The sequence below is a fragment of the Synchiropus splendidus genome, chromosome 19 (genome assembly GCF_027744825.2).
Source record: "Synchiropus splendidus isolate RoL2022-P1 chromosome 19, RoL_Sspl_1.0, whole genome shotgun sequence".
NCBI lineage: Eukaryota > Metazoa > Chordata > Actinopteri > Syngnathiformes > Callionymidae > Synchiropus > Synchiropus splendidus.
In genome coordinates, this window is record NC_071352.1 from 3690277 (window position 1) to 3702623 (window position 12347).

Sequence of the window (12347 nt, forward strand, 5' to 3'; positions counted from 1 at the left end):
GTTATGCTCACCTGACTAAAGCTAATGAGTGTAACAGCGCCACCCGCTGGTCTGGCATCTGTACTACATCTTAGTTTAGGTGTTAGTGAAACCACTGTGTTGGGAGGTGGAACTGCAGCAGCCATGAGATCGTGACCTCTGAAACCCTCCCACGGGCTCAGGACAGGGACGAGCTTTTGGAAACAAATGTTGAAACTGTTTCAGTTTCTGCATGAATGTATGATGAAGTGAGAGGCTGATGAATCTGTGTGGCTCTGCAGGCCTGATGAAGCCACTGTTCACACACACACACACACACACCCCACCTCATTATAAAATATGCATCATGAAAAATGGAAACGTGAGATGGAAAATGGGAAGCAACTTATTCATCGGCCTTATCTATTATTGATGTCTTCACCTCTATTTCTGCTCACCTGTTCCAAAATGGCTGATAATGGGGTGTGCGTGTGCGTGCAGCGCGCCCTGTACCAGTCATCCCACAGCGACGAGAATGACGTGCAGACGGTCAGTCACAAGTGCCTGGTGGTCAGCGTGGAGGAGTACGAGGCCATGACGCACACGCGGCGCTACGCAGACAGCGAGGACCTCTACTACCTGGCCGGCACCTACGAGCCCACCACCGGCATGATCTTCAACACGGACGGCGTCCCGGTCATCTGCTGAGCGCGGCCAGCATGAGTGAGCCGCCCGTGAGCCGAGACAGGCGGCGACACCCTTCTGTTCACGTCGCCACGAGCTTGAACCAACTGTGAACGGTGACGCAGGCGTGCAACCTTGTGATTATGATGTTGCCATGGTGATGTTACAGTCATGTTACAGTCCAATATATAAATATATATATACACATATATATATATATAAATGTATCTACAGAACAGCAGGAGCGACTGGAGGTCACGCACAGAGGGAGGGGCGGAACCTCCTTTGCTGTCCAACAGAGAGCACTTAATGAGTCCCTGACAATCCCAGCCCCACTGACCCTCAGGCTGAAGAGAGAGGAAGGAATCCCGGTCATGGTGTCGGGCAGAGACGTCCACCCGCCGTGCCGCACGCTAGCATCTCACTACAGTGGTCTGCAGTTCAGCACTTTGCACAGTCGAGGAGAATCACGGGAGACAGGGCCACCACAGCAACACTATCCTGCTGCAGCGGGTGGACACGTCCTGTCCAGGAGGTGCGAACATGCCGCCCACTCCTCCGGCCTCACGCCGCCGCCCAGATACTCTCCACCAGCACGGCAGCGCTGGCTGCAGGAGGAAGGGGGCGTGGCACTCTGCTCCTCGCCGTCTATAGTGTTCACACCTCCTTTGTCTTCGTTTGTCTTTTCATTCGCTGTCCAACATTCTTCACCCTCCTGAAGCACATTTCACTGCTGTTTGTGACCAACCAGGTGTCTGGTTTGTCGTCTTCCAAGAGAGAACACACACACACACACACACTGCTTGTACTTTTTTCTCGTGCCTCCGTTGATGTGGTTAGTTGTGAATGTTGCTCAGGAGAGCTTGGGTGGCCTTTCTTTGATGATGATGATGATGATGATGATGATGGTCAGCCAAATCTCGCCAGATCGCAGCTGCTTGTTGGCGCAGAATGTCCGCGGTAACACCGCGCTGAAGATTGTTCCCCATTTACTCCTTTCTGGAGCTCCTTCCTTCCCAGACCGAGCCGTGGACTACGTCAGCCCAGTGTATCGAAACAGTGCAATCGGAGAGGCGTTTCTCGTGACAGCTAATGCTAAGTGCTAAAACGACTCGATCGCATATTGTGTTTTTGTTTACTTGTTTAGAAAACTGACTTTAAAAAGTAGCGGCTGTGTGAGTGCTAACGGCGGCTGCTAGCATGTTCTCGATACTCACACTTCATTTCAAGTTTTTTTTCCCCCAACTACACAGAGTATTTATCGTGTGACAGCTTAGCTTCACGATGGAAAGGATGTGTGTTCAACGGATGACAGAAGTTGCATTTGTTTGCTTTTAGGAAGCTAACTGTTTTTAGCATTAGCTTTTGGTCGTGCTAAATTATCTCCAGTTTCTCTGAATTAAATCATCCTCTGAAAATGAAGGCGCTTCATTGAGCTCAGAGAAGGTGCTGACCAGGGTCCTTCAGCAGCCGCGAGTCTCCAGACTGAACCTCTCAGTCTTAGTTTGAACCACCGAGTCACCAGGGGCAGCTGATCCACAGCGTTGTGTTGCTTCTGGCTGCGTCTGCTTGGCGGTAGCTGCACCTCCATGCTGCTGTTCAAGTGCCCGTTCTGAATGTTTGTTTACCCCCAGCTGCCCAAGCACTTTGTTCTGTGTCCTCGCCGCCGGACACACACACACACACACACACACACTCGCACCTTTCTGATATTTCAGGTGTGGTGTTGCCTTTAGATCCCAATATCCCACTTGTATCTCTTTCCCTGTGGGGACCTGTCATGGCCATCACCCTTTCCCCGGCTTCTCCCCCAAACACATGGCTCACCTGAACCAAACTGAGACGCAGTTATCGTGACGTTTCCACCCTCTAAACTCATATGTGGACCTGCCAAAATGTGCTTGTCTAGTGTCTTGTCCAAGACTGATCCACACAAGAATACTGATACGCGTACACACACTTGCAGACAGGGTCCAACACAAACGCGCTGTTCTGTCCTGAATGTGTCATTGCTCCGAGGCGTCTGCTTCCCCTCTCGAAGCAACGGTCTGGTCGCTCTGGGGCCGGGCCCTGGGAGCCCGCTGCTGGGGAGAGCGAGAGAGAGCGAGAGAGAGCGAGAGAGAGGTGGACTGGAGGCTGGTTCTTCGTCTGCTGTTCCTCAGTATCGTGATCGTCCTGTTACAGATGAAAGGTTATTTTGAGAATATAAATCATCTACGTTTTGTAAATGGTCCTTCTGAGCGAAGGCAGAGCTATGAGAATCTACTTTGTACACACACACACACACGCACGCTCGTCTTCTCCGGTGAGCACAGGCCGGAGCTCGCACTTCTGTCGCCCCAAACTCTTGGTGTAAGTTTTTTTTACAGACCCGTTTACCAGTGTTTCCTTTCGGTTGTTTTAGTAACTCAATATTTTATAGTCGATCAATAAAGAGATGGAACTGTCCTGCGTCTGCTGTCTGTTTCCTGGCCCTGGACTCCGCCGGGGCCGGTCCGGACCCTCCTCCAGGGGCAGGTGTGTGTGAGAGAGAGCCAGCAGCAGCACTGCTCCGTAGCCTTCCGTGACCGACACACACTGTCTCACACACCGCCGTGCTCTGCAGCCTCTCATCCTCCAGTGGGTGTGTGTGGATGCTGCACTGTGATTGGCTGACGGCACCACTGCAGCCTTCTATTGGAGGAGAGCAGAGGGTGTGCGTTTGGACGTGTGCTCCAGTTCAGACACAGGACAGGGCCCCTGGAGGGCCGTCACGGGCCCGCCTCACACGTGGCTGCTGGGTTCAGAAACACTGTTGTTGAGAACTACATTTATCAAGTTATATCAAGGTCTGAAATGTGTTTCCTTGTTATGACGTCATGGTGCGCAGGCTCGTGCGTCCATTGGGTTGCACAGCATCCCTTACTGCTCCGTTTGGGTTTTATATCATGTTTTCTCTTTTAATAGCGAGATATAAAAAACAGAAGTTAATATTTGAAATGATATGTTATATAATTGTTAATAAAGATGCAAATAAAAATAACTGAGATGGTGAACAATATTTTCACCCAGAAGCTCTTAAATATATTGGGCCCAGACATGGATGCGATTCAATGAAGACGAAGAAACGTGAAGATGGAGTGTGACGTCACGAAGCCGTGCACCCATTTATGAACGGAAATTCTGTGCCGTTTTGGTTGGACTTGACCGGACGAGGCGCAAGTGGTTTACGAAGTGGAACAGCGCCATCTGCTGGATACCTGCGAAGACCTTCACCAGCCGCAGAGTGTCGTCACTTCCTCTGCTCCTCGGACATGACTGTGTTCACTCACCGTTCACTCATTCTTTTCCCGCACAATGAGTAAATGAGTGTGAGTGTGTGTTTGAACTTGACAATAATGAATGAAAAATGACGTGAATGTCGACATTTCTTTACTTTCTAATTGAACAAACTTGTCAAACACAGTAAATAAGAGAAACACAACACACCCAAGAATGGAAAATAAGGCGATTAAACAGTTGGAATTCAACTGTGTGATACAATGGGGTCGAACATGACACAGACTTGGGTTAGAAAAAGGATCAACGAGAGACTAAAAACCAAAGTGTGCAGATCTGGCTGATACACTGACAAACCATGGGCCGAGAGACGGGGTCAAAAGGGTCAAATCTCTGAAGGTACATTCACAGATCTTGTCACAGTGTCGGACCTACGCTTGGCCTTCACCTCCTGCAGGTGTTCAACACCAACAGCAGCGATGCTCGGAAGGAACCCAGGCGAAGTTCAGGAAAGGGAGTCAGTCATTTTTGGCACATTGTTTCACTTATTTCAGCTCTGCTGGGTGAATAGAGAAGCGAGTGACACATGCAAATGTCGGGAGGCCGCGGAGGCCTGCTACATGTCTGCCTGCCCTCCACACACCGCCAGCCGCTTCAGTGCTCCGTGCCGTTGGCGAGACAAGGGAAGTGCGGCCTGTGTCCGTGGGCGGTGAAGCTGTAGGCGGCGTAGGCCACGACCGAGCCGAACATCAGGCCCGTCATGTAGGAGACAGTCATGGTGTTGCCTGGACACAACAGCACGTTAGAGAGAGAGAGAGAGAGAGAGACGCCTGCTGGCAGTACTCCACTGTCCTCACCAGCCAGCTCTCGCTGCTCTGGCGGAAGCTTCCCTGCTGCCTGGATCATCGGCACCGACCCGAAATACCCGTTGGTGACGCCCATCAGGAGAGAGAAGAGGCACGGCCAGGCGGGGTGAGACAGGGTGGGGGCAGCGGACGGGTACACGCACATGACGAAGAGCGGGATGAAGACCACCCGCAGGCAGGAGGCGAGGAGCAGGTGGCCCCCGGACCAGTCGTAGGGCAGCGCCGCCAGAATCTGCCCCAAAATACAAGAGCAAGCTGAGAGTGTGGCTGCTTTCCTGGTCCATCCAGACTTGGACCATCTGACGCGATCTTCTCAGGCCTCTGCCTCCCCGAGTCTGACTCCAGGGCGAGTCATTCACTGGACCCGGGAGTCATCGACAAACTAAAGGAACTTTATCACCAGTATCTGGTGGGTTTCCTCATTCGTTCGGCTCCGCAGCTTCAGGTTTGCTGCTGGTCCACTGCCATCATCGAGACCTCAGCTGTCAACCTTTTGACTTTATTCATCCCACGATCGACAGTTTATGCTCCTGAACTTCAGCTTCCATCCTTGTGTTCTCCTGATCCCACCTATGGGGTATTTCTTTGCGAGCGTCCTTCATGTCATCTGGAATGGACCTTTTCCTTCTCAGCTGCTTACTCTCCCAGCTACCCAGGGCAACAGGTGGGGAGAAGAGGACACACTCACAGCTACCTTCCCTCCGCTCCTCTCCTCCCCTCCTCTTCTGCTTCCCACCACTCCTCCCTCCCTCCCATACTCTCCACCCTCCCGCCCTCCTTCCTCCTCGCCTCCCTCCCACCCCTCTCTTCCCCTCCCTCCCTCTTCTCTCCCTTCTTCCCTCCCTCCCCTCCTTCTTCCATCTTCCCTCCCCTCCTACTTCCTCTCCTCCCCTTCCCTTCTCCTCTCTTCCCTCACCTCCTCCCTCGAACCCCCCCACCTCCCTCCTTCCTCCCTCCTACCCCTCCTCCCTCCTCTCCTCCACTCCCCTCTCCTTTCCTCCCCTACTCCCTCCCCCCCTTGCAATCCTCCTCTTCCGTCCCCTCCCCTCCTCCCTCCCGCACCCAGGCGACAGTCTCACCTTGCCCACGAAGTCGGACATGTTGAAGGTGGCCATGATGAGGATGGGCAGCCACTCTCCCAGCGTGGGGTTCCATATCTCCGACTCCAGTCCGGGGAACAAGCAGAGGGTGATGCTATAGGTGACTGCGATGGAGAGCATGTAGGCCCAGATGACCCGGGCCACCACGTATCGGTGCAGGATCATGTCTGGCAGGAGAGGTTGTGTAGCATGAGAAGCCGGTCGGTGCGCGGGGTCCGCTCGCCATCCGTACCTCGGACCCCCGGCCAGCTCCGCCTGATACTGGCCTTGGGAGCGTCAAACCTCACATAGGTCCCGCCCGCGAAGTCCTCGGCCCCTTCTTCTCCAGTGGAGGGTGTGGCCCCGTTGCCCTTGAGCAAGACATCAGACACTCGAGTCAGTGTGTGGCGGCACCGTCAACACGCCCTGCTCCAGACCCTGACTCATGCCTGTTCAGTATGCTCCTCACACACAGATGCGCCATCTTCACACACACACGCACACACACACACCCCTGTGGGGACAGCCCCCAGCCTCTCCCCCTGAACACATGGCTCACCCTGTAAACCTTGTGAGGACAGGCCCAAATGTCTTCCCCCCCCCGCACACCATTAGTTAATGAAAGGAAGAGCCGGCCAGCAGCCTCCACTCTTCCTGATGAGCTCATGTGAAGTGCCGCCCCGTTTCCCTGGCAACCAGGGCCAGGATCTTCCTGAACCTACGCAGACACACTCGCGCACACACACACAAGGCCAAGGTGTTCAAAGCTGCTCTGCCTGAATGTCGCCTGCTGACGATCAAACATTGTTTCCAAGTTCTTCTTCCTCCCCCCCGCTGTCAAAGGTCGTCTGCAAGTTCGTGTGAAAGCCATTCTGCACTCACAAATTTGACCTCCTCAGCAGAGACGTCGTGGTGGACCCGGTACCCGGTCCCGGGCTCTCGCGGGTCGTGACCTCTGGGGCAGCTCCGGCCCGGGGCATGGCTGGTGTAGTAGCGCACAAAGCGCGAGCGGCGCACCAGCAGGTGCAGCAGGAAGCAGAGCATCTCCATGCTGATGGAGATGAGGAAGAAGATGAGCGTGTTCCTCCTCTCGTCTTTGATCAGCAGCTTGGTGAAGATGCGAGACAGAGAGATGATGACGCCAGCCGTACCTGCGGGGACGGGGCAAGCAGGTGAGGCGGGGGCGCGTTGCTGGTGCTGGCGTGTGTGTGTGGACTCACTCTCTCCGGTCATCACCCCCTGTGTGTACCTCTTGGGCAGCATCCCCATGTAGCCGTAGAAACTGGACTGTTGCACTGAGAAGTCAGAGTCAGAGTCACAGACCGAACCACAGACCAGGGATCTGGACCAAACTGGAACCCAGTCAGAACCACCCATTTATTTTAACCTCTGAATGTGGACCGGCCAAAATGTCATCATAAGACCACAGTCTTGTTACATACCCTCCACCCCAGAACACTGCCCCCTGCTGGCCCATCCTGCTCATTATTGTCTCTGAGGGATGGGTCAGCTCAGGGGGCGGAGCTTTCCTCCCGGTCCCCGGGGCCTGCAGTTTACGGTACCAAAGACCAAGTCCGAGTGAAAGACGCAGCCAGACTCCCTGGCGGGTCACCTGTGCAGCCGAAGGCCACCACCCCCACCGAGACCAGGTCGCTGATGTAGGCCTGACTCCTGTTGAACTTCTCCAGCCAGATGTCGAAGACGCCCACGAACACCAGGGGCCCCAGTGCCAGGAGGTAGCCTGCAGACACACACACACACACACACACGTGATGACGCGCCACACAGGCTCTGCCTGTTGTGGGCCGTCCACTGACTGCACCTGGAGCCTCTGAGAGGTCCGTGAAGGGCCACATCACTGACTGTTGTGAGGGGCGGAGAGAGGAAGAAAGGTGAGAGGATTCTGAACAGAATGGAGTCAAATGTTGTGAGTCAGGGCGGCAGCAGGTGCGAACGTGACTGTTAAAAACAAACCTCTTTTGTCTAACAGAGAGAGATGAAACCTCAGCAGGGCCGCACCTCATCTGACCACTGAGGGTCTGGGATGCTGTCCAGGGGCTCCCCACTTACCCACTGTGATCCTGGTGTGCATGCTGAGGCGCTCCACCAGTACGTTGTTGAGGACCACGGCCAGCAGAGCCACCAGGATGTAGGTCAAGCTCATGTCGAAGACGATGGAGGAGCCTGCAGAGACCCCGGTCAGACAGGTCCCAGTCTCCGGGCGGGTGAGGTGGGTACCTTCAAACTTGTGGTGCAGGTAGTCCACGCCGGTGATGAAGCTGTTGTAGGGCAGCAGGAAGCCCACGCCGGCCAGGAGCATGGCGAAGTAGACGCCATGGTATCGGTCCTCGGGGACAGGCTCCTGCAGGTCTGGGCGGGAGATCAGGGTCAGATGGGTGCAACAGCCCCTGCTGCCAGACTCCTCGGCAGCCTCACCTGGTTGGCACAGAGCCAGCACGCCTGGCTCCGCCCCATTCTTGCTGGTCTCCTCCTCCTCCTCCAGCTGGGATGAGTCGAAGCTGAAGCTCTGCACCACGCCGCGCTCTCGCCAGCCCTCTGTCCGGCGGCGCTCCGCTCCCAGTGAGTCCATCTGGAGGATTCTAGCGGCTCCTGGCTCCTGGGAGAGCGGTCATGTCCAGTCACAGGAGAGAGAGAGAGGAGCTGCAGAGCAAAAGGTAGAGTCACAGCCAGGAAGAGGCATGGCCAGCTGACCTCTGACCTTCAGCCTGAGGCCAGCACCTCCTGAATGACTCAGCAAAGAAGCATGGTTCCCCACACACACACGTTTGTATTGCTGTCCCTGTGGGGACATGGTGAGGTTTCTCCTGGCCATCACCCTTTCCCCGGCCTCTCCCCTGAACCTAACCCTCCAGAACACACCAGGACTCTGGACCCGACTGGAACCCAGTTATTTTTAGGGCTTCATCCTCAAATTGAGGTTTGGACCCGTGGGGACCTTTTGCCGGCCCCCACAAGGTCCCCGCGAGGATAGTGTTTTGTCATCACAAGACAATATAAACAAGCCCACACACACACACTTGCGTGTGGAGCTCCCGCTCCACCCTCCCTCCAGGAAGAGAAGATCCACTCGGCATATTCGACATCACAGCTGCACCAGCAACACGTGCACCTGCTCCTGGTGCTCTCCTCCAGACCGACGCGTCCAACCGCGCCACTCGCGCTGACGTCACAACATCACACCCACACCCCCCCTCCCTCCGGGCCCAGCTCGAGTCGCGCAGTGGGAACCAGAACCCGCTCGATCTCGGGACGGTTTGAGTCTGTTCCGACAAACGCGCGGGGTGGTCACTGTTTTGGCCGCGGGGTGGCGCTGTTGTCCCCAGTTCGAAGTGAGCAGGACTCGGAATTGGACCGCAACATCCCTCCGGTGGGGTCACTCGCGTTGCGGCCGAACCCCCCTGACCCGCGCGCACACTCCCAGCAAACTGTCGCCAACAGCAGGCGGGTGAACGAGGCAGACGCGAGTGAATGAGACCCCGGAGCGGTCTGGGTCTCGGCTCCGGAGAAATGACAGACAACAGGTGACGAGGCCGCTCACCTGCCGCAGCTGCCTCGGTCACTGTCTCTCTGCTCCGGTCCCACTCGCGGCAAGGTCCATCCGACGGAAGCTCCGGTTCTGGCGTTCTGCCGCCTGCTCCGTCCAGCAGCAGCACCAGCCGAGGAGGAGAGGAAGCGCGGATGGATGGATGGGTGAGGAGGGGGGAGGAGGAGGGGGAGGCGCTTCTGTCTGCTCAGCTTTGTTGTTTTTAGAAACCACCATCTCACGGCTCCACCGAATGTCAGTAACGTTCACTCTGGCTTCACTTGTTCATGTCTGGAGGCGCCCGAGATTCACATCTGTAATCCAAGCAGCTGTCTGTCTGTCCCCTCCTGTCTGCCTGTCTGTCTCTTCCCTCCTGTTTGTCGTTGATTAGCAATTGTGTCACATGTTTTTCAACCTCAGCAGCGTCGAGGTGTGTGTGTGTGTGTGTGTACGCGCGCGCGCGCCCCCTTCCAGCCTGGTGAAGAAACTGATCCTTCAACAGCGTCTAAATTTAGCTCCTGGCTGGGCGATGATGCAGCGCCGCGCGGTGACTCCGGGCTCTGGCTCTCACAGGCGTCTGGAAGAGGAGACAGACAGGTGAGGGGGGAGGGGCTTCACACCTGGATCAACGCCCTGACCGGGACACCACAGTTGCCATGATGACGTCCCGGTCCACGCACGTCTGGGCGCTGCTCATCCCATTTGGTGCGCCACCTGCACACTCTGCCTTTATTGACACAGCTGGAAGTGTGTGTGGACCTGGTGTGGCTGTGCTTGTGGGGACTGTTGTGACGTCGACTGGGTTACAGTCCTGGTTCGGTTTAAAACCAGAGGCTGGAGACAGGGTGACTAAGTGCATTATGGGCCTCAGCTGGGGGGCGGAGCCTCCGTGGCCGGCCGGTGTCCCCGCTTCTGCAGTGCGTGTGTGAGAGAGAGCTCCGCATCAGTCAGAAAAACGTCCTTTCTGCCGCTATCTACGTCCATCAACGGTTGCCACGGTGACTGGCCGCCTCGCCTGCTGCCTGCTGATGACAACTGAATCCAGATCCACCACCTGCCTCCACCCACCCCACCTGGAATCTGGGCTCTTCAGGCCACTTCAGCACCTCCCGCTGCTGCGCCGGTCTCTCCGCTCGGGCCCTTGCATCCCAGCTCTCCATCCGTCAGCATCAAAGCCTGGCGGGGACATTATGAGGACATTATGACCGGCCCTCCTCAGTTCTGAAGGGTTGGACCTGCAAAATAACTGGCTCCTGCTTGGATCAGAGACCTGGTCCCCACTAGGACAGGGACAGAAGCGTGTGTGTGTGTTTCTCCGCTGAGCCCGGGGCCAGTCCACACCAAACCTGATCAGCAGCAGAGTGGAGCTCCTAATGAGGTTGTGTTGCAGCTGCCAGGATCTGGTCTCAGCGTGACCCAGGGGCTGGTGTGACCTTCAGAGTCAGGTGTGTGTGAGGGCTGCTCTGTGGTGAGTTAGCATGCTAGCACGTGTGTGGTGTTCTGCTCCTGAAGCTCCTGCAACCAGGTATCTGCCCATGAGCCACCCAAGTCCGACCCGGATCACCACGTCATCCTGCAACACGAGCGACCCTCGCTGCTGTTGACCGTGTTGTGACGGTGTCTGGGACCGGCCCAGGTTCTGTGGTATGTTGACTCTGTACAGTGTCTGGTTTGGTGTGGACTCTTCTCCGATGTGTCCGTGTGTGCGGGCGTTATATGGGACTGGCTGAAGGCATCGGTGCCACTGAGACCCGTCATGGAGGCGACGCCCAGCACTGACTCCGCCCTCAGCATCGCAAGCAAACCTGATGAGACAGACAACGCTCTCTGCGTTGTTGATAAAGGCGTCGTTGAAATGTTGGTAAAACTACGATGAGAAAACCACCGGACGGCTAAGCGTCGCCCTGAATGGCGACCTCTGGCGGACACACAGTGGTACTACAGACAACCGTGTCACCAGCTGACATCACTGCTGATGAGTTTGTCTATAAAGTATGAAGTTAAAAACAAAACACATTTGTTCCGAAGTTCAAATAAATAAATATGAAATGAAAACACAGCCATTGTTTCTCTTCATCAAATTTAAAAAAATTAGAATAATTAATAAAAAACGTGATAAAAAATCACTTGATCCTGAAGTGTTGCATTAATTTAAATTCATAAAAGAAAAATTGAAATACGAGAAAACAACGAAGAAAATCAATTAATTTATTGAAAATTTATTTATTTATTAAAAAAAAACATTTTAGCTTAAACAAATCATACTTGTTCATTTAATTTTGATTTTATGAAAAAAAATTCTTCCAAACTGCTAAAAAGCTCAGAAGAATCCTCGTGTGTTGCCATTAGTGCAGTGGTCCAAAAAAGGAGTTTGTTTTTTAACTTTTTCAAAATAAAAATTATTACACACAAAATACACAATCATACGGATATCCCTGAATTGTTCCATTACTTTACATCTTATTAATAAAAAAAATATATATATATATATATATATATATATATATATATATATATATATATATATATATATATATATATATATATATAATAATTTTTTTTTTTTAATTTTTTTTTTTTTTTTGAAAAAAGTAACCTTAACAAAAATAATCTGTTAATTAAAATGTTGGGTTTTTTAAGATTTATGTTGAAAATACATGAAATCATACTTGTTCATAAATTGTTCAGTTAATTTTGATTTTATTAAAAAAGAATCCTCATGTGTAGCCATTAGCGCAGTGGTCCAAAAAAAAGGAGTTTGTTTTTTTAACATATTAAAAAAAAAATAAAATTCTATACAAAATACTCAATAACACACGTTGCTGAATTGTTAAATTAATTTTCAATGTATTAAAAAAATAAAAATATTTGAAAAAAAGCGCCAAAACAAAAAAGAATAATTAAGGAAAAATTCATTTTAAAAGAATAATGTATCTTTTTCTGTAATTTTTCCACATA

At 53.1% G+C, this 12347-nt stretch overlaps 2 protein-coding genes across 5 annotated transcripts in view; one reads left to right on the forward strand and one right to left on the reverse strand.

Moving 5' to 3' along the window:
• The window catches only part of tnrc18 (trinucleotide repeat containing 18), a 30711-nt gene extending 26970 nt beyond the window's left edge, over positions 1-3741 (forward strand). The window contains exon 30 of one of the 4 annotated variants that reach the window (XM_053850665.1): positions 460-3741. In XM_053850665.1, the coding sequence (XP_053706640.1) occupies positions 460-666 (207 nt within the window). In that variant the 3' untranslated portion in view covers positions 667-3741. The remainder of the gene's footprint in view (positions 1-459) is intronic. The other 3 variants (XM_053850666.1, XM_053850667.1, XM_053850668.1) reach the window with 3 other exon arrangements.
• Positions 3641-9873, reverse strand: slc29a4a (solute carrier family 29 member 4a). Its single transcript, XM_053850669.1, has 11 exons — positions 9405-9873; positions 8282-8506; positions 8084-8215; positions 7916-8029; positions 7458-7586; positions 7066-7140; positions 6728-6996; positions 6099-6216; positions 5846-6033; positions 4758-4998; positions 3641-4685 (listed from the first exon to the last, which is right to left on the reverse strand). Exons 2-11 carry the CDS (start codon positions 8433-8435, stop codon positions 4555-4557), a joined length of 1551 nt encoding a protein of 516 aa, XP_053706644.1. The 5' UTR covers positions 8436-8506; positions 9405-9873; the 3' UTR covers positions 3641-4554.
• Between the last annotated feature and the right edge of the window lie 2474 nt (positions 9874-12347).

What these genes read in the sequence shown, in the direction of transcription:
- slc29a4a (XM_053850669.1), bottom strand. Translation starts at nt 8,435, where the DNA reads ATGGACTCACTGGGAGCGGAGCGCCGCCGGACAGAGGGCTGGCGAGAG. An exon ending in GAGCTGGCCGGGGGTCCGAG is followed by an intron (nt 6,034 to 6,098) that starts GTACGGATGGCG and finishes CTCTCCTGCCAG; the next exon opens with ACATGATCCTGCACCGATAC. An exon ending in AGAGCAGCGAGAGCTGGCTG is followed by an intron (nt 4,686 to 4,757) that starts GTGAGGACAGTG and finishes TGTTGTGTCCAG; the next exon opens with GCAACACCATGACTGTCTCC.